At 48.0% G+C, this 18,681-nt stretch overlaps 2 protein-coding genes across 2 annotated transcripts in view; one reads left to right on the top strand and one right to left on the bottom strand.

Annotated features, from left to right (window-relative positions):
- Window positions 1–481: 481 nt before the first annotated feature.
- PDRG1 (p53 and DNA damage regulated 1) lies at window positions 482–8,039 on the top strand. The gene is made up of 5 exons (XM_066625107.1): window positions 482–632; window positions 4,184–4,259; window positions 5,168–5,242; window positions 6,312–6,392; window positions 7,555–8,039. The coding sequence occupies exons 1-5, from the start codon at window positions 546–548 to the stop codon at window positions 7,635–7,637; spliced, it is 402 nt and encodes a 133-aa protein (XP_066481204.1). The 5' UTR covers window positions 482–545; the 3' UTR covers window positions 7,638–8,039.
- Window positions 8,040–9,846: 1,807 nt separating this feature from the next.
- TTLL9 (tubulin tyrosine ligase like 9) overlaps window positions 9,847–18,681 on the bottom strand; it is a 52,193-nt gene continuing 43,358 nt past the window's right edge. The window contains exons 11-14 of the mRNA XM_066624742.1: window positions 16,723–16,919; window positions 12,324–12,437; window positions 10,995–11,116; window positions 9,847–10,220 (exon numbers count right to left, since the gene is read on the bottom strand). Of these exons, the coding sequence (XP_066480839.1) occupies window positions 10,150–10,220; window positions 10,995–11,116; window positions 12,324–12,437; window positions 16,723–16,919 (504 nt within the window). The 3' untranslated portion in view covers window positions 9,847–10,149. The remainder of the gene's footprint in view (window positions 10,221–10,994; window positions 11,117–12,323; window positions 12,438–16,722; window positions 16,920–18,681) is intronic.

Genomic DNA, 18,681 nt, shown 5'->3' with positions numbered 1-18,681 from the left:
ACAGAGATTCTACGGTGGAGTCGGACCCACCTTCAGTCTCTACTTTGCTGGATTCTATCCCTTCCTTAACAGAAAGGGCCACCCCACCTCCAACACGCCCCTGCCTGCCCCTCCTGTAGAGTTTATAGCGGTGGGATTGTGGTATCCCACTGATTCTCCGCATTCCGCCAGGTTTCTCTCCTGCCCACTATGCCAGTGCTTGCCCAGGCACCAGACATTCCAGTCCTCCCATCTCCCTCAAAGACCTCCCCTGCAGAGTGCAGCTGGAGTGCGCGCCCCACTCCCTGGAAGACGCCTGTGCGCGTGCGCGAATCCCGGGCAGGCTTGGAGACGGCTCCAGGCGGTCGCCTTCGTTACGCCCCACCCGGAGGCGCATGCGCAGAGCAGACGCAACGAAGCCCGGCTGGAAGAGCGCGCGTCACACCTGTGCGCATGCGCGAGGTCCGGGCAGGGCTCCAGACCGTCTCCTTGGTTACCTTGCTGCTGTGAGGAGAGCATGCGTAGAGCAGGTGCGATTAGGCCTCGCAGCCTTCTCGCGGGCCGCGATGGGCGAGCGGGACCCGGACTTCGTGCTCGGCTATCTGGCCGAGGTGGAGGCGCTCGCTGAGGAGGTGATGGCCGGCAGGCAGCAGGTAGGGAGGCCGGTGCGGTGCGGGGTAGGCAGGTGCTCTCGCAGTGGCGTAGCTGGAAGGGGGGCGGAGCGCTCAGTCCGGCGGGGCGGCTCGGCGGGGGAGGTAAGTGGCCCCTCCATTTGAAGCCATTCCCGGCGGGGGGAGCCAAAACGGAGCCGTACGCCCCCCCCGCCGCTCGCCCCCCCCACCGGACTGAGCGCTTCGCCCCGCTCCAGCTACGCCACCGCCTCCGCGTCCTGTGGCCAGGAGTTCCGCAGGCTGACTGCACGCTGGGGAGCTGCAAGCTCTTCCTAGGAACCCTCAGGCACTGGCTGCCAGAGGGGCAACAGCAGGAGGCAGAGGCCGGGAGGTGGTGGCCTGGGTGGTGCTGTTTTGCCTGGGGGGCTCCAGGCACTTGAAGGAAGGAAGAGCCCCCTGGCTGGCTCCGTCCAAAGGCCCATCTGGTCCAGCCTCCTGGATCTCACAGGGGCCCACCAAGTGGCAAGGAGTTCCACAGACTGGCTGCATAGGATAATCAGAAGAGCCCAGCCTCCTGCATCTCACAGGGCCCGCCAGGTGGCAAAGAGTTCCACAGACCAATTGCATAGGAACATCAGAAGAACCCAGCTTCCTGGATCTCACAGTGGCCCACCTGATGCCTCAGGGAGCACACAAGACAACAGACCTGCTTCCTGGTGCATCTGGCATTCTGAGGTAGCCTCCTCCTAAAACCAGGAGGTTGCACAGACCCTTCATGGCTTGTAACCTGTGGTGCACTTTTTCTCCATCAGTTGGTCCAGTCCCCCTTTAAAGGCATCCAGGCCAGGTGTCATCATCACATCCTGTGGTCAGGAGTTCCACAAATTCCATTTGCTGTTGAGCAGCCATATCACGCTAGGATTGCAGTGTTCATACTTGTGCTTCACCCATGACTTGCAATCCGTACAACTTTGCAATTTGTAAGTTGGGTCAGCTACATTATTAAAAAGTGGCAAGAAACATAATAAATAAAACTTTTTTGAATGATCAAAGTACTTTTGTGTACATGCACAGTAGTAGTAGTAGTAGTAGTACTAACATTTTATGTCCTTCCTCCAAGGAGGTTGTTGCAATCAGTACAATAACCCATCAAGGTTAGTCAATACAGTATGATGAAATGACAGGAAAAAATACTATAAGAAAACATTTCTCCAAATGTTCACAGTACTTTGGGTTCATTACCTTGTTGTAACTTGTGAAAAACTTGCAAGTTAGATTTCCCATATTGCAGATGGGAGGGAGGACAGCTGAGGTGCAGAGATGGTGAGTTTGCCCAAGGATAGCACATGAGTGTCTGATACTGGTGAGATTCATCCCAGGGGCTTCTGGTTCTTTGCTCAACATCTAATAATTCATAGTCGCAAATCACACATTAAGTGAGTGGCAACAGGATTGCATTATCTGTTCCTTATGAGTGGAAAAAACGCACAGATTCTCCATGTGGGCAATATCATATATCATCAAGAAAGCCAGACTAGAGCCCTTCTTCCTGCCTTGGATTTTCTCTTTGTGTAGGATTTTCAACCATGGGAGCTCCCCCACCTGACATGGTATTACCCAACTTAAGTTGACCTTGTCGCATGTACCATATGTGAGAATTCAGCTGAAGCCATCAGGCTCATACCTGTTCTCTGCTGTGCCATCCATCACAACAGTCCCTTCACTTCAGTCTTTCTCTCCCCTGCCTATGGCATCCTTCAGTCTTGGAAGACTATGGTGTCACGTTCTGAATGGTGGTTCTGGAACAGAGTGTCCTCTCCAGTGCGCGAAGCCTGGGTAAAGTAGGTATGGAGGATAAGCTGTTACCCATGCAGCAAATCCCCCCTCTCTACGTCGCTGAAATGGTCCAATGGAAAGGCAGAGGCCAATACGGTTGGTTCCAGCGGCGTCGCAGGAGTTGCCAGAATGTGACTGTGTTCAGCCACGAACTGCCTCAGGGACTCCGGCTCCGGATTTTGCCTCGAGGTTGACTCCTGAAGCCTTTTCCATAACTGGATGTAGCCACAAGGCAGTGGAGGTTTGGGATCAGAGTTTTCCTTCTCTCAGATGAGCTGCCTTCCCAGGCTGATGAGTCCCATCTACCCGGTGGCTGTTTAGTCGCCTCTTACGACAAGTACAGCCGAACTGAGGGCCTATTCTTATCCCCAGACTCCTCCATAATAGGAATTTCCAGTGTTCACTGCCGTCTCCCATAATTTCCTGTCTGTCTCACCAAGGCACTAGTTAATCTCACCAAGGCACTAATTAAGATGTGTATGTGCAACCTCCTGATTTTAGAAATAAGCTATGTCAGAATGCCAGATGCAAGGGAGGTAGCAGGATGCAGGTCTGTTGTTCTGGTGTGCTCCTTGGGACATTTGGTGGGCCGCTGTGAGATACTGGAAGCTGGACTAGATGGGCCTATGGCCTGATCCAGTGGGGCTGTTCTTATGTTCTTAATTTTCCCACTCAAAAGGGAAGGTGCTTGTCAGATGCTCATCCCCCTTTTAACTCCCTTCCCTTCTGCTGTATCAGTCACTGCCTCCTTATTAAGAGTGCAGTTCCTCCCCTCCCCCCTGTTTTTTGCAGGGGGTTTTGCACAGATAGAGAGGGGGCGCCTGTATGGATAGCCACCGCCACACACATGCCCCCACGCACCTGTTAAATTACGTTTGTTTTATTGTAAAAGCACTTGTTTAGTGAGTGCTCTTTGTTTAGCAGTCTTGCTTACTGAAGAACTGAACATGCAGGCAATGCATCCACACACTACAGAGAGACTGCCAGGAAGCTGGAATTATTGCTTCCTGTTAGTTGTCCACTATCATGCAGGCTGGTTGTCTGCACTTTCCGCTCTTCTCAAACAAGAACCACCCATGTGCAAGCACTTCTACAGTAAAACAAAGGTAATGTAATGGGCACAAGGAGGGTCCCCCCTGCCCCCCAATCAGTGAATCTGGAGATACTGGATCCACAGATACAGGAGCCTGCATGTACTACTTATTTCTTTTCTCCTCCCTGCAGAAGATCAGAATGCCAGTCAGTCTTCCTGCCCCTTCTGGAGAAGATTCTCTTGAATTTCTGACTCCAGTGTTCTCAGGGTCTCTCTCCCCCCCTCCCTCCGCGCACTGGAGCATATGCCTTTGCCATTGTAATAACCTTGTATTCGGCAGGTCCTTAATAATGTTGGTGAGGGTTATTTTTGCATCCTACCAGCTCAGTGGAGAGAGAGGGAGGGAAGGGTACATATTGGCTGGTTCTTGAACAGACAAGCAAGGTGGCTGAAGTACATGAACAGTTTCTGGTGCCAGTTTGCAGGACCACCCTGGCCCACAGGGCAGCATCTTTTTTCCTGCCTGGATTCCACCATGTTTGCCACAAAGAGGTTGTCTGAATTGTTTACACTGTACATGAGCAGTTGGAATAGGGCTGTGCAGAACCGAGTGTAGGTTGTGGCAAATGGTTCAGGTGCCTCTTCGCCGTGTGGGTAACAGAAAGAGCATTCAGTTCTTCTTGGCTATTGACATAAACTGACAGTTTAATCAATTTTCTTTCAGATTGTGAATCTGGATCAGAAACGCAATCAGAACCGGGAGGCACTGAGGGCTCTGGACAAGGAGTCAGGCTCTTCAGGTAAGGGGTCATCTTGAACAGATGGAGCTACTTGATACCAAATTATACCTTTGGTCTCTTTGGCCCTGTGTTGGCTACTTGGACTGGCAGCCGTTCTCTTGAGTTATGGGAGAGGAATCACTTTCTTAGCCCTGCCACCTGATATCCTTTTAACTGGAGGTATCTGCGATTGAACTTCTGCTCACAAAGTGAGGGCCTTCTGCCCCTTTCATTAGTGCTGGAGTGTGCATAATCCTGTGGTTTCACAGAGATATTGTGGGGATGGGCTGATGTATGTCCAGGATGTTCTATGCCTAGGGAGGGAGGGAGGGTTGCTGTAGGATTGCACCAGATCTAGTCTGTAAGCATTCATGCTGATATCTGGGACAACGGGTTATGCTGTGTAGCCTGTTGCGTGGCCTTCTTTGTTAGCACAGAATAAAAATGTAAGGTTTTCCATGGCAGAGTGTCTGATGGATACCTTGGTGCCTGGCAGGTGCATGTATGACTCCTTAGCATGTCTGACTCCTGAGAAGAAGCTGCTGTGCTTAGAAGGAGCTGTTGCTATTGAGCTATCAAATCTAGCATCCTCTGTGTTTCCTCTTCCACTGCCAAAGGAGTGCTGGATGAAGCAAGAAAGAACCACAGAATGGCAGAAACAAGGAATTTGCAGGTGTTCTCAAGGACTTGGAGTCTCGCAATATTACTCCCTTTTTTCAAGGCAGCTTTGTAGTGATTATCAGTGTCCCCAGTACACCCCCTCCCCCACTGCCACAGTATGCAACCTGGTTCTGGTCACATTCAATTTGGGAGGGGCAGGACAAGGATAGGGATTGTGTATGATGCAGTTCTGTGGAAGCTTAGAAATGCTCCAGCTACTTGATGACACTTTTAAACAATCTCAGCTTGAACTTGTTTCCTCCTTTCAGATAAAGTCATGGTTTGCTTTGGGAGCATGTTTGTGCAGCTTCCGAAAATGAAGACCAAGGACATGTTGCAGAGGGGTGAGATCCCAGGGATGCTTCTTTTCCCCTTCTTGATTAACAGTGGGAGCTGGTTTGCACCACCAGATTGTTTATTTGTTCTCAAAATATTGTTGTCCTCAAAATATTGAATCTAACATGCATAATTTGACTTTTAATTTCACAAATTACGTATGCAAGCCAAGTTTACAGTTCAGTTCTTTGCTTACCTTTCCACTGTTCAAGTCATTTTCTGCAACTTTGTGGTAATGTGTAAAGTTGGCTGAGTTGCCAGCTTGGTACCTGCTGCAGCTTAGATGAGGAATCCTCTTGATTCTTCAAGTGTGGTTGGGTAGTGCCTTTGCCTCTTCAGGCTGAGGGTGGGGAGCAGGAATAGTTGGCTCCTAAATGAGAGACAAGGAAAGCAGAGACTGACAAGAAAACATGCCCAACTGCTTCTGCTTCCCTGCACTTTTGCCTACATTGCCTTCCAGCATTCTGTGGGGGAGCTTCAGAATGCCCAACGGTCAGAACATTGCTTGCACATGGCTCCTCATGTGCGATGTGGCTTAGTTCAGAAGGGCTTGTTCCTGATCATAGTTTAGAAAAAATGCATAGCCAGGTATTTCCTCAGCAATTAACTCCACAGCTTGAAATGCAAGCAAGCCTAACTGTGTGGTATACATTGTCCCTAAGGCCAGTTCACCCAGAGGGAAAATTCCATCCCTTCCTTAAAATATGACAGTCTCTTAGTTCTGCAGGGTAATGTGCGCTGAACTTTCTTAGTTTATTGGGACGCATGCCTTCCCTTGGTCCAAAATTGTGCATCTAGTTACAAAAGGCAGAACATCTTTTGCTTGTTGATTCCAGTGGGTCATAATTCATAGTAGTTTGGACAGTAACTGTAAGGAGTCTCTTGATATGTGCTTAAAAGGGAGAATATGCCTTAATTCAACAGAAATGGCAGGTTTTTGAACGAAGAGGAAGATATGCCTTTAGTTGCTGCGACAGCTGAAATACGAATACTGTACACGGGATAGTCCAGGTCATGAGTCTGAGATGTATCTTAAATCATCCAGGTGATTTCTTATTACTTCCACTCTTTCTCCAGATCAAGAACTCTTAGACAAAGAAATAGCAAAATTGAGGGAAGAGCTGAAAGTGAAGGTCAGCCGTCTCTTGGAAGCTCAAGGTATTTGCCCAATGAGCAAGAAATAATCAAGTTCTGTCATGAATGTGATGGGGAACCTGGTGGAATTTGGATCAGGTGTTGATATTTTTTCTGTTGTTGCTGCTACTCTTCATGCACTTTGTGGTGACCTGTTGGGACCCACTAGGCCCACTTCTCTTCTTGGAGAGAGAAGCAAGGCAAACAGCCCAAGCACCTGACCTTCTCACACACCTTTGGGTATCTTCCTGGGATGACTGTGGCAAACAGCTTTGGCACTGGTGATCCTGCATGAGTACATAACTCCCACCAGCAAGGAAAGACACCCTTCTCCTTGCCCTTCCTCCAGCTCAGTTAGCCGGGTTCCCTTAGCATGGAACCTGGTCACAAAAGAAATGTCTGGAGAGCCAGCTGACTCTGGTCAACCCCAGTTTCTCTTTATGCAGATAAGGCCTTGCAAAGTAAGCCAAGAGTAATTTGTAGTAGTATGAGGGGCTGTAGCTCTCTACTCTGGAGTTTTCACAAATAGGACACTCAGAAAATGAAAACGGGCAAGGCTGAAATAGGCAAGACACGTGAAATTATTGCAGAAAGAAATAAAAGCCTAATGCAAGCTGCCTAGAATTGTGCCTAGCTGGGATCACTCACTTAGGCCTGCACCAGACATGCAGTTACTCTGTGGCAAAGTGCATTTGTGATTGGCATCTGTGACGGTCAACCCATGTGGGATTTGTGACCACAGATTCATTGCAATTGGGGGGTTTATCCTTGGCAAAAGTCACACTAGTCCCTCCTCTGGTACTATCAGTTATCAGCAGACTTCCTGTGTCTGCATGTGTCCCAGCAGAACTAACCTGCTGAAAGGAGTGGGAGTTTTGGAAATCTTCATGGTTCAGGCTTATTGTGTGATTTGCTGCTCCACCTTTTACAGGGAAATTTTCTTTCCTTGTTACCAAGAGAATGAGGTTCCCCCAAGAAGGAATCAAAAATTTGGCTCCCACTGGTTTCCAGTCCACATGTGGTATAACATGAGATGACAAGATACACGAACTCAGGGGTGGCACATCTCATTGCAGATGAATCAAGTCATATATTTCAAGGAAAGCTACAAATTCCCCTGCTGTTTTGACTGTTTTTTTCCACAGGACTTCTCTGATAGCTTGATATCTCCTCATTCTTTCCCAAGGTAAACCAGAGCTGAAAGGCTACAGCCTGAAACCTTTGGGCACAGAAGAAATGTGGTTCATTAAAAAGGTGCTGGAAGGCTGAGGCTGTATCGTTGTGTGGACTTAGCCGCCGCTTCCTGTGCAAGAAGCTCATGGTGCAAAAGGAAACTTCACAGGCAGATGCCTGGTCTGGACACAGGGCATCTTCTGAGCTGTTGAGCACCCAATCTCTTTGGTCTTTTGTGGCAGGTTGAGTGGAGAAAAATGTTCACAGCAGTCTTTCTCTGCAGCTTTGACAGCCTGGCTGAGCTTTGAAACCCAAAGAGCAAGATATTTATGACAGGTCACAATGTTGTCATTGTAAGATGATGCCAAATTAAGTTATTGTTGGGCTCTTGAATTCTGGAAGGGAAGCAAGTAGCAGAACTATGATTCTGTTGTCTTCTAGGATAGGAAATGCATGATTTCATGATAATAAATTGTACATTAATTGTACATTAATCAACTGCTTGTCGTGGGTGATGGGAATATGTTCTGTTGTTCAGCCAGCTTGTGTTGTGATCCATTGGTTGAAATCAGCGACTTTTAACTCTTAGAGTCTAAGGGCACACAGTCTAGACAGTCATAGCTGCCTTTTTGCCTAGAAGTTTGTCTTGCTGTGCAGTGTTGGGTGTCGCACACTAGGTGGGTAAAAATACCAAATGGCACAGCTGGTAATATTTCTCTCTACCCCAGCCAAACATCTGCTGCTACTTAGGCAGCTTCTTCCAGCTTAAAATTATGAGATCTGTGTGGGATTGTAACTGTAATGAGCTAGTTGGCATTTCTGCAGTGTGCTGGCCAACTCTGAAGAACATCTGTGGGAGGGGGCAAGAAAGGCAGGAATCCATAAAATCTGACTTGCAGGGTATGAGCTTAGCCTCTCCAAGTGGCAGGTGTGAGCTCCCTGCTTGCCCCTCTCAACCTGAACTTTTGCATGGTTGGTTTGCACCAGTAGGTGGCAAACTTCCCTACTCCCTGCTTTCCATACACACTCTGGCCTGTCAATCAGCAGCACCAGTCTGCATATTTCACTTGCCATAGAGACTTGTGTTTGGGGTTTTCTGCAATTACTTTAAAGCCTGACCAGGACACTTTCCCTGAGACCTGCCATTATCCTGCTTTTCTCCTGTGTCCATTCCCACCCTCTTCATACTTTTTACATGTGAACCTGTGACCTTTTGTGGGTATATTCTGTTTTCTGAGGTCAAATTGTATTAATCATTTGGAGCAAGCATTGTCGAACACACCAGGATCCATGTCAGCCACAACCAAATCTCTAAGCCCTGGAGAAGACCATGAGCTCAACAGTCCCTTGTGGTTGCAGCACCCTGTGCTTGCTTTAGGGGGTAGCTACTGCAGGTATGATTGACTTGAGGTCTTCCTGCACATCTGGAGAGGCAGCCTGTGTCCCTTGGTGAAGTCCCTGCTCTCTGGGGAGGGTGGCTGTGTGAATCAGCCCTTGGAAATGACCCTCCCAGGCCCATCTCTCACTGATCTATGATAACAGTGCTTGCCCTGTTGCATTGCCTGAAGCGGTATAGTTTTGCTGGCTTGTGAGAATTGCTGGAGCATCTCCTTACTGGGCTTATGTGCAACCTTCTGGCCAGGGTTCTCCATTCAACCTTTAAACAGCTCCCTGGTCTCAAACATCCACTGAAGGCTTGTGTTTTAGTAGTCTCCAAATAGTCAAATCCAGTAATCTTTAGTTTACTCTCAAATTTGCCCTAGACATGCAAATTTTAAATTCTTTTGTTTCAGCCTCATTCCTAACACGATGGACATTAGGATACAAAAAGTGACAAAGGTGCAGTTCCTGTGCTCTTGTTTGGTGCTTTAGTATCTAATGGGCAGAAGCAGATAGAACAGACAGAATCTGGCAAGGGAGAACCCCAAGCCCCAGGTGCTGCTGGATTGTCCTTTCCTAAAGACTCAGCATGTGGAGAACACGTAGGAGAGATGGAGATCACGGAGGCCTTTGCTCCACAATCCTATTTAGACCTGTGTTGAGTCACAGGGTCAGTAGCTGCTTACATGTTCTCACTTCCTCTCCACCCTGGGCCCAGCATTCCCCTGTCAAAAGCAAAGGAGCAGGTTTCTCAAGTCTTAGCAGTCTTAGTAACTTTTATTTATCCTCCGTGTGTATCTGAAGCAAGATCGTATACAAGGGTGTATTTGGCAGGGAAGCATTGCTTTGTCCAACTTTCACTGTGGATGACTTCATAGTAGAGCAGCCACCACTTAGGAAGACCAACACTCCTGCCCCCCCACTCTTTGTCGGTTCTGTGAATGCTAAGCACTGATCACATTTGCCCTGGTGCAGTGTAGCAGCAAGTTGCCAAGTTGACTTCATGCAATGGATTACCTTGATTAGAATCTGCCTGACACTTGAAGTCGGCCTGTCTTGAGACCCAGGAAACTTCTCTACAGATGCTCCTGAAGCTCCCCAAAGTATGTGTAAGGGGTGGATCTAGCTGAGGCTCGTGAAGTTGGCAAGTGGCCCGAGTTTGGCTCTGCAACACAAAAGGAACCTCCAACTTCTGACCATTCCCCTTCTGCTGTACCCTGAGTAAATGCTACACTTTCTGCTGTGACTGAATAGACTTGAAAAGCTGCTTCAGCTGTTTCTTCCTGTCATTGTTGTAGCCTGAAATGAAAGTGAGAACAAGATGTTACCTTTAGTGGAGAAAGAACAAAATCAGCTGATTGCTTCAGTTAGGGTGGAAAAATGGCTAGAGGAAATGCTGCAGGTGCCTCTCAGTACTATCTGACAGTCTGTGTTAGATGCACCACCTGATGGAAGTGGCGCTGGGAAAAGAGTCAAGTCTTTCCATTCAGCATCTAAGGGAGCGATACAAGGGTAGTTCTTTAAAAAAAAAAAAAAAAGGCTAAACTGCCTGTCTTAAAAGTTGGTCATAAACAGAACCCTGCTGGTTCAGGCCACAGGCCTATCTAGTCCAGCTTCCTGTATCTCACAGTGGCCCATCAGATGCCTCAGGGAGCACACCAGATAACAAGAGACCTCATCCTGGTGCCCTCCCTTGTATCGGGCATTCAGAGTTGGCCTACTTCTAAAATAAGGAGCTTGCACAGACCTATCACAGCTTGTAACCTGTGATGGACTTTTCCTACTGGTTGAATTGCAGGCAGCCAATTTAAGACAGTTAAATAGGTACAGAATGCAATCTTACAAACATACAAAGCTGCTTTACCCAGTCAGAGTTTTGAACTATCTAGCCCAGCACTGAATGCCACAGACTACGCACTATGTGAAGGAGTATGTAGACCTGGCTTGGGGTAAAATGTGTAGGAGCAAAAGAGCAAAAGTTGCAGTCTCCAGCATGCTACGAAATTCCATGGTCACAGAGCCCTGCCAGTGCCTCCCAAGGGCCACCCAGCCATCTACCTCAGAGTTAAGTACCTAAATGTGTGTTTGCCACAAAGCCATTCATTGGTGTATCCAAATTCCCATCTCCTCTGCTAACAGGACCATCGTTCCATACGAGGTCAAAGCCCCCAACACGCTTCTCCTTCCCTGTCAACCTGTAGGAACAAAAGCTGAGCATCAAGCACAATTATTGAAGTGCCTGCCCTTCCTTTCCCTGCCAAAAGGCGTAATCAGTACAGAAATAATAAAGTAGCAGCACATCACCATCCAGGTGTGTTGAGCGTTGGCACAAGTGTGGGTTGTCTGTGGCATGCAGGGTGCCTGGAATGGTTTGCTTAGTGACCCAGATTCTGCAGCTGGATGACAATACATACATGGTGTGCCATGTTTCAGGTATTTGAAACCCACCTTTCCGCCAGAAACAAAGGCACCCACGGGGGTTTACAATAAAATGAGTCCACCTATAAAAATTGTGTGGGGAGAAGCTGAGCCTCTTGGTCTGAGCAGCAACAGGGCTCTGAAGCCACACTCGCCCTGCCCTTCTGTGCCTCCTGTCACGTGTCTCTGCCTGGCTGGAGGGATTGTCTTCCTCTCTAATCAATGGCCTTGGATCTAAGAGTGTGCTAAGCGAGGGGGGCAGAGGTAGATCCAGGCCTGGCTGTCCTGCAGCTGTGCACACTGAGTGGGGACTCCACCCTGCTTCCTATTTCCATGACAAATTGCCATGGGCACCTGTATCAGCAGTCCCTGAAGTTGGAGGCCTATTATAACAGTCAGTCAGAGGTCCCTTCTTGTTGTAGGCACCGTCTTTGCAGGCTTCCTGTGCTTTCAATCAGAAAAGGGGCTTCTGAGAGAGGAGCACCGCTGGCCTGATCAAATCTGCAGCCCCACCAGAGTCTTACTTGCCCTGAGTCAGAGGCAGCAGATTAGAAACTCTGTACAAAGAAATCAGCACAAGATGGGACCCAGGAAAATACCATCAACACCAACCTCCTCTCCTATTTCATGTCCCTTGTAGGTGGAGACAGATGCCACAATAGTAGAAATGTGATCCTGCTGGGCCAAAGGGAATCAGATCTCAGGTCTGGTGCCCTGAAGTCTTTCCCACTGGGAAAAGGAGATGGGCAGCCAGAACCTTGTTAAAAATCCACAGTAGCTACTGCCTGGGGCAGGGCTCGGAGCACACACAATACAGCAAACACCTTCTATGTAGGAACCAGGAGCTGAGCTCATTTCTTCACACACTATTGGCTGATTTTTATTTTTGATACTATAACAATTATAAATGTTGTAATGCTCTAAATACAATGAAAAGTATGCATTGTACACCATGCAAACATGTCCCCATATGGCTTTGCTCACCTGCCTTCCATGTCTACTATATTCAGCGTGTCCTCAAGAAGCCGGGTTTTGAGTTCATAGTCCTCCTGGCTGCTGGCGGTGAGGGAGGGGGAAGCATTGACTTCTAGAAGCCAGCTATGGCAGAAAGCAGAACAGAATGTCAGGCACAGGAGAAGCAAACTCTGCTGGCAGTCTGCTTCACCAGCCTGTAGTGAAAGAGGTGGCAGAGTTGAACATAAGAAGAGCCCCACTGGGTCAGGCCAAAGGCCCATCTGGTTCAGCTTCCTGTACCTCACAGTGGCCCACCAAATGCCCCAGGGAGCACACAAGACAACAGGCACAACCTGCCTCCCAGTGCCCAACCCTGCATCTGGCAATCAGGGGCAGCCTGCCTCTAAAACCAAGAGCTTGCACATACCTACTATGACTTGTAACCCGTAATGATCTTCTCCTCCAGAAATTTGTCCAATCCCCTCTTAAAGGCATCCAGGCAAGATGCCATCACTACTTCCTGTGGCAAGGAGTTCCACAAACTAATTACATGCTGGGTAAAGAAATATTTTCTTCTGTCTGTCCTAACTCTCCCAACATTCAGCTTTTGTGGATGTCCCTTGGTTCTGATGTTATGCAAGAGGGGAAAAAGAGTCTCTCTATCCACTCTGTCCCTGCATGATTTTGTATGTCTCAATCATGTCTGCCCTCAGGCGCCTCTTTTCTAGGCTGAAGAGGCCCAAACACTGTAGCCTTTCCTCATAAGGAAGGTGCCCCAGCCCAGGAATCATTTTAGACGCTCTCTTTTGCACCTTTTCCATCTCCACTATATCCTTTTTGAGATGCGGTGACCAGAACTGGACACAGTACTCCAGGTGTGGCCTAACCATTGATTTGTACAATGGCATTACAATATTAGCTGTCTTATTCTTAATGCCTTTCCTAATGATCCCAAGCATGGAATTAGCCTTCTTTACTGCTGCCGTGCATTGGGTTGACACTTTCATCGAGCTGTCCACAAGGAACCTGGTGCTTGGTGAGGTGACGGGGAGGGGTCCATCTTGAGACCCTTGAGCTCACGACCCACATCGATAGCGTAACTGCACAACTTCCCCAAGGAGACTGAGTAGCCATGTGATGGAGCTGTCCCCATGTCAAGCAGGAGGAATGAATGCTTTCACTCATTCACAGTGCTTGGGGACACTGTTTGGCTTGGCACTAAATCACTCGCCTTCTGAGTTCGGACTTTTAATATTGACGGTTAAGGGTTTATGCTGATTGTTTTTATGGGCTGTGTTTTTACTGCCTGCTGCTGGTTTTTAATTAGATTTTTAGGTTGCATATTAATTTTAGGTAATTTTGATGCTTATATTTTTATATTGGTATTGGTTTAAAGTTTATATTTTTATATTTGTACTGTATTTCTCTTCATATTTGTATTGTTGTAAGTCACTTAGAATGCCCATTGGGAGATTAAACAGAGAATGAATGAATAAATGAATGAATGAAATGTCAAAAAGATTATCTGAGAATCAGTGGCGTAGCTAATCAACATGTAGCCCAGTGCAGAGCTCCAAATGATGCCCTGGAAATGATGTCACAACTGGAAGTAACATCACACCCAGGCTTCTTAAAAAGTGCAAATTGGGGGGAAGACCTGCCTCCCCCATATTAACACCTTATTGGTTCCATGCTATATCATAGTAACATCTCATTGGCTCTCAGAACAACCAGTCTCAGAGGTCAGTTTTGAATAAAAGAAATTCATTTTTTGTTCCTTAAGGCAGTTGTGTTTTCGTTTTCTGGTTAATTGACCATAACGTTTGATAGAATACAGATATTCTAATTTGGTTTGTTTCATTGCATTCTTCATTAAATTACCTTTCCTATGATATATAACAAGATGGTATTATTCGTACATACAAAGATTTTCACAATTTTGGCCACTAGTGTCAAGCTCAGCTTGTTGTCCTCCTAAAGCTTGTTGCCCGGTGTGACCCCCTGCACCCCCTTAGCTACGCCACTGCTGAGAATCACATCTGGGCCTCCCCACAATAGTCCTGTTGATTGTTTTGTTTCACAGAACTGAATGAAGTTTCTGAAAATAACGCCCTTTTAAATCTTCATAGTCCCTCCCTGGATTCTGTGACTGGACAGGTCACAAGTGTATCAGGGACATGTAGTGGGTGGGGAGGCAGGTGAGGCAGAGTCTCCCCACCACAGTTCTTTGAAAAATGCCGCCATGTGTGAGGTGTGCAAGTGCTCACAACTCACACACTGTGTGTGTAGATTTTGAGTGTCTACACACCTCACACATGGTGGCACTTTTCGAAGGACTCTAGTGGGGAGGCTCTGCCTCACTTGCCTCCACACCCACCACATGTCCCTGAACTGTACATGCACACGCTCTCTATGACCTGTTAAGTTTGATGAGCAGGAGAGAGAAAAAAGCAGAAATGGGCCTAATCTCCCCACCTTTCACTGAGGTCAGTGGCTTAACCCATTTCTGCCCAGCCCACAGGTGTACACATTTGGTCTGTGCTGCATATATGCAACGTTGGGCAGAATGGCTTAAGCTGAGAAACACTCCCACATCACTCACTTGGTGACAAGAACCGAGCCAGCCCTCCCTGCATAGGCTTCCGGTTTCATGTGCTGGAACACGTGGAGCTGCCAGGAGGCTCCCTGGGAAATGACCAACCAGCAAGCAAAGCTAGTGGACCACAAACACAGCACAAGGTGCCTGCACTGATTCTTCCAATTTGGTGCCTGCCAAGGCATGGCTGTGAATACAGGAGACAAGAGCGCAGAGGGGAGGCCCGTCTGCTCTGACTGTGGCTGGCTGGCGTCTGGCTTGTCTGCTCCTTTGAAGCAAGGATGTCCCCAGGGCTGTGGCAGAGGCATGACTGGCCACCAAGGGCGCTAACTGAACCAGCAGGCAGAGGACCATTGCACAAGCAAGACCAGAAAGACAAAACTCAAAGGAGCGCAGTGCGACTTAATCCGATTGTGCAAGTCTCCTTGTCAGAATAAATCTGGCTGGCCTGGTTCATTGCTAATTGGGTAAGAGGCACTTTTTCAAGTGGGTGCTCCTCTTTATAGCAGGGGGAAAGTAACTGGCCCATCACACCCCAGCAGTGTCTGTTCTAGTGGCTGTCTGCTGGTATTCTTTTGCATCTTTTTAGATTGTGAGCCCTTTTGGGAGCCATTTAGTTATTTGATTTTTCTCTGTAAACCGCTTTGTGAACTTTTAGTTGAAAAGCGGTATATAAATACTGTTAATAATAATAAATAATAATAATTGCTAATGTGCTGGTCTTCTCATTTGCTGTTTAGTTTCTCTCGCCTTGGATGGTGCAATTCCAACAGCAAGAGCCAAATCATGTTTTCGGTTCAGCAAGCAAAGGCCCCCTGAGAATAAACAGGAGACAGGCTGAGAATTCTGCTACAGACTCCTACTCCCTCTGATCAACCAGGTCTTCATTTTCTTGGGGGACACCCACAGTGGTTCAAGGTTTTTTAACAGTTTTAAGGCTGTAGCAAAGGCATTGATTTGATTTTCTTTGTAAACCACTTTGTGAACTTTTTGTTGAAAAGTGGTAAATAAATATTCATCATCATCATTCCACCTCCAGTCCCTCACAGCACATTCAGTTAGAGCAGGGGTCTCCAAACTTTTTGGCTAGAGTGCCGCATCAAATATCTGGTGTGGTGTTGAGGGCCAGAAAAAATATTTAAATATGAAGTTTTAATAAATAAATTAGAGATGGAACTTAGAAGACTGAATAAATGAATGAATGGGCTCATTCATTTAACCTCTCTGGCCCTCAGAACACCCTCCAGATGCAACCAGAGCACAGTTCTGGTCGTGTTCAGTTGAGTGGGCCAGAGGCTTTCAGGGGACAAGAGGCTGGCCGCGGGCCAGATAGAGGCTTGCCACGGGCCGCATCTGGCCCCCGGGCTGAGGTTTGGAGACCCCTGAGTTAGAGAATTGCAAGCAGCACGGCTGGTAGAAAGCCCTCCCTGAGGTGCTGGAGAGCCACTGCCAGTCAAAGCAGGCAATACCAGGTCAGATGGACCGCTGATCTGACTAGATAAGGCACCCGACATCTGATTGTGATGGTCAGCACTTGAACTCACAGAAGCTCCTTGCCTGTTCTTCCTCATCCACATCTTGCCAAGAGCAACTGCATTTTACAAGGTGCTTCGAAACTGCCATAGTGACACACCCACTAAGCAGGTTGGAGGCCTGTGATTCCTTTCTTCCAGCTTCCCATAGCCTTCCACCTTCTCCCATGTCCCGCACTGTCCGCCACTAACCACCCTCTCCTAGTTCCCCAATACAGAAAACTGGGGACTTTTTGGGCTGCAGAACTCACATCCTTCCTGCCCAGAAGTTTGCAAATGCCCTCCAGTCACTTCCACTTACGGCTTCAGGTCCTTGTCAATCAGGATATCATAGCCATAGAGCTCAAAGCAGTGCTTATCACTGATGATCACTTTCTGGACACTCTGCAGGCTCTTGATGAAAATGTTGTCCATCTCAGCGAAGAGTATCTCCACGGCTTCCGCTCCGTGCTTGGCTGTCAGGTAGAGGCGGAACTGCTGGATCATCCACTTGCAGCCCTGCCAACATAAGAGAGCTGGGATGGGAAAGGGGGATGGGCAGAGGGGTGGACACTGCCGGGGGGGGGCTGGGCACAAATCCCCACTGAGCTGCTGTCGCTCAGTCTAACCTACCTGACACGACCCTTATGAGGATAAACTGGAACGAGCCCTATTGTGCTGTCCTGAATGCCACGGAAGAAGGAATGAGGCACAAATGTGAGTGACAAAACAAGCACCAAAGCAGCCAGGAGCAGATGAGGTCTCTCCAGTCCATGTTTCTGCAGATTTGTGATTCAACTTGCACTACAATGGCATTCTGCATTCAGCAGTCTGAGGGCCCAGTCCAACTTTCCAGCTGCGGTGTAGCCACAATGCAGCCCCATGGTAACGGAACACATGCTCCCATATCTTAAGAAGGCCCCAGTTACTGCCCCTCCACCAATGGCACAACTGCACTAGCACTGGAAAATGGGATGGGACTGGGCCCTGAGTCAGGGAAGGCAACCAGGGAAGGCAGGCTGATCAAGGGGAGTAGCATCTCATGAGTAGTGCTCATGAAAGGGAAGGGAAACAGATTTGGCTGTCCAATCATATGGCCCATGCCAATGCTTGGCTCCTCCAGTCACAAAGAAGGACCCCAGTCCACATCCAGCTGCCTGGGAATTCTCAAACAAAAGTCAAAGACTGCTATAGGAGCTTTTAGGCTGCTTGACCTGCCCAGAAATTTCTAGGAGGTTAGAAGCATCCAAAAATAAGGAAAAAATGGGAGGAAAAATGGAGCATTCATCAGTGTGCTAGCTGATGTGCGTAAAGAACAGCTTCTGCCCTGCTCTTTCCTTCCCTCAAAATTACAATAAAGATGAGGAGGTTTGGGTATTTTGTGCTGATTATAAGAAGGTTCTTTGCTACTGGACACACAAAGGGAAAATGATGTTAACCTCAAAAGGAATTAACAGTCCAGTCCTTTGCTGTGCTACATACTTCTGTCTCAACATTGGATGTGATCACTGGGTTAATGTATGTATTTCTTTGATCTTTGTAGCTTATTGAAAATGAGAATACAAACAGTTTGTGAACAGAGCACCTGTGGGTCACCAGCAGGCTTCCCCCCACCACAACTCTAGGCTCCAGAACAGTTTTGCCACTGTTTTTAGAACAGCCTTAGGTCCAATAGGAAAGAACCTTCCCTGAGATGCCTGGACAGCAGTGCCACCACTAAAAGACCACAAGGCCACGCAGACAGATGGTTTGAGCATTCCCTGTTTGGTTGGTTTCCCCAAGAACAACAGGTCCCAGTCAGCCCACCTCCTGGGACTGGCATGCACTAGCTGGGGTAGGTGAGGATGCCTGTGTAGCTTTAAAACACTCAGATGGGCTAGTGATGCCATCAGCCTGGATTTCTCAAGATTCAGGATGCTTGTGTGTAGTCCAGCCTGGCTCCTTGTGAGAGCACATCTGTGTGTGGTCAGATTCTCACCTGCCTGCCTCTTTAGTGATGCAAGACACATAACAGACCTCTCATGCTGGAGGGAAGAATGAGAGGGAAGAGTGAGATTTGGATGCATTGGGGAATTGGTTGCTTAGGTTTCTGAGGAATTCTCTGTGTAACTGGAGGGGAGGCTTCCAAGAACTGTCCCTTTCAGCCTGGCTTTCTCCTCAAGCTGGCTGGAGAGTCTGCTGAGTTTTGCCCTGGTATTGGGGCAGATCGCGGGAAAGGAGGGAGGCATAGGGCTTCTCCGTGGTCCCTGCGCACTGTCCAGAAATTACAACTGTCTTCATT

The sequence above is a fragment of the Tiliqua scincoides genome, chromosome 4 (genome assembly GCF_035046505.1).
Source record: "Tiliqua scincoides isolate rTilSci1 chromosome 4, rTilSci1.hap2, whole genome shotgun sequence".
NCBI lineage: Eukaryota > Metazoa > Chordata > Lepidosauria > Squamata > Scincidae > Tiliqua > Tiliqua scincoides.
This window is presented reverse-complemented; position numbering and strand designations above follow the sequence as displayed.

Bases quoted from the DNA above. Each gene is read 5' to 3' on its own strand.
- PDRG1 (XM_066625107.1), top strand. From the start codon at position 546: ATGGGCGAGCGGGACCCGGACTTCGTGCTCGGCTATCTGGCCGAGGTG. The intron at 4,260-5,167 runs GTAAGGGGTCAT...TCCTCCTTTCAG, and splicing joins CAAGGAGTCAGGCTCTTCAG to ATAAAGTCATGGTTTGCTTT. The intron at 5,243-6,311 runs GTGAGATCCCAG...CTCTTTCTCCAG, and splicing joins CAAGGACATGTTGCAGAGGG to ATCAAGAACTCTTAGACAAA.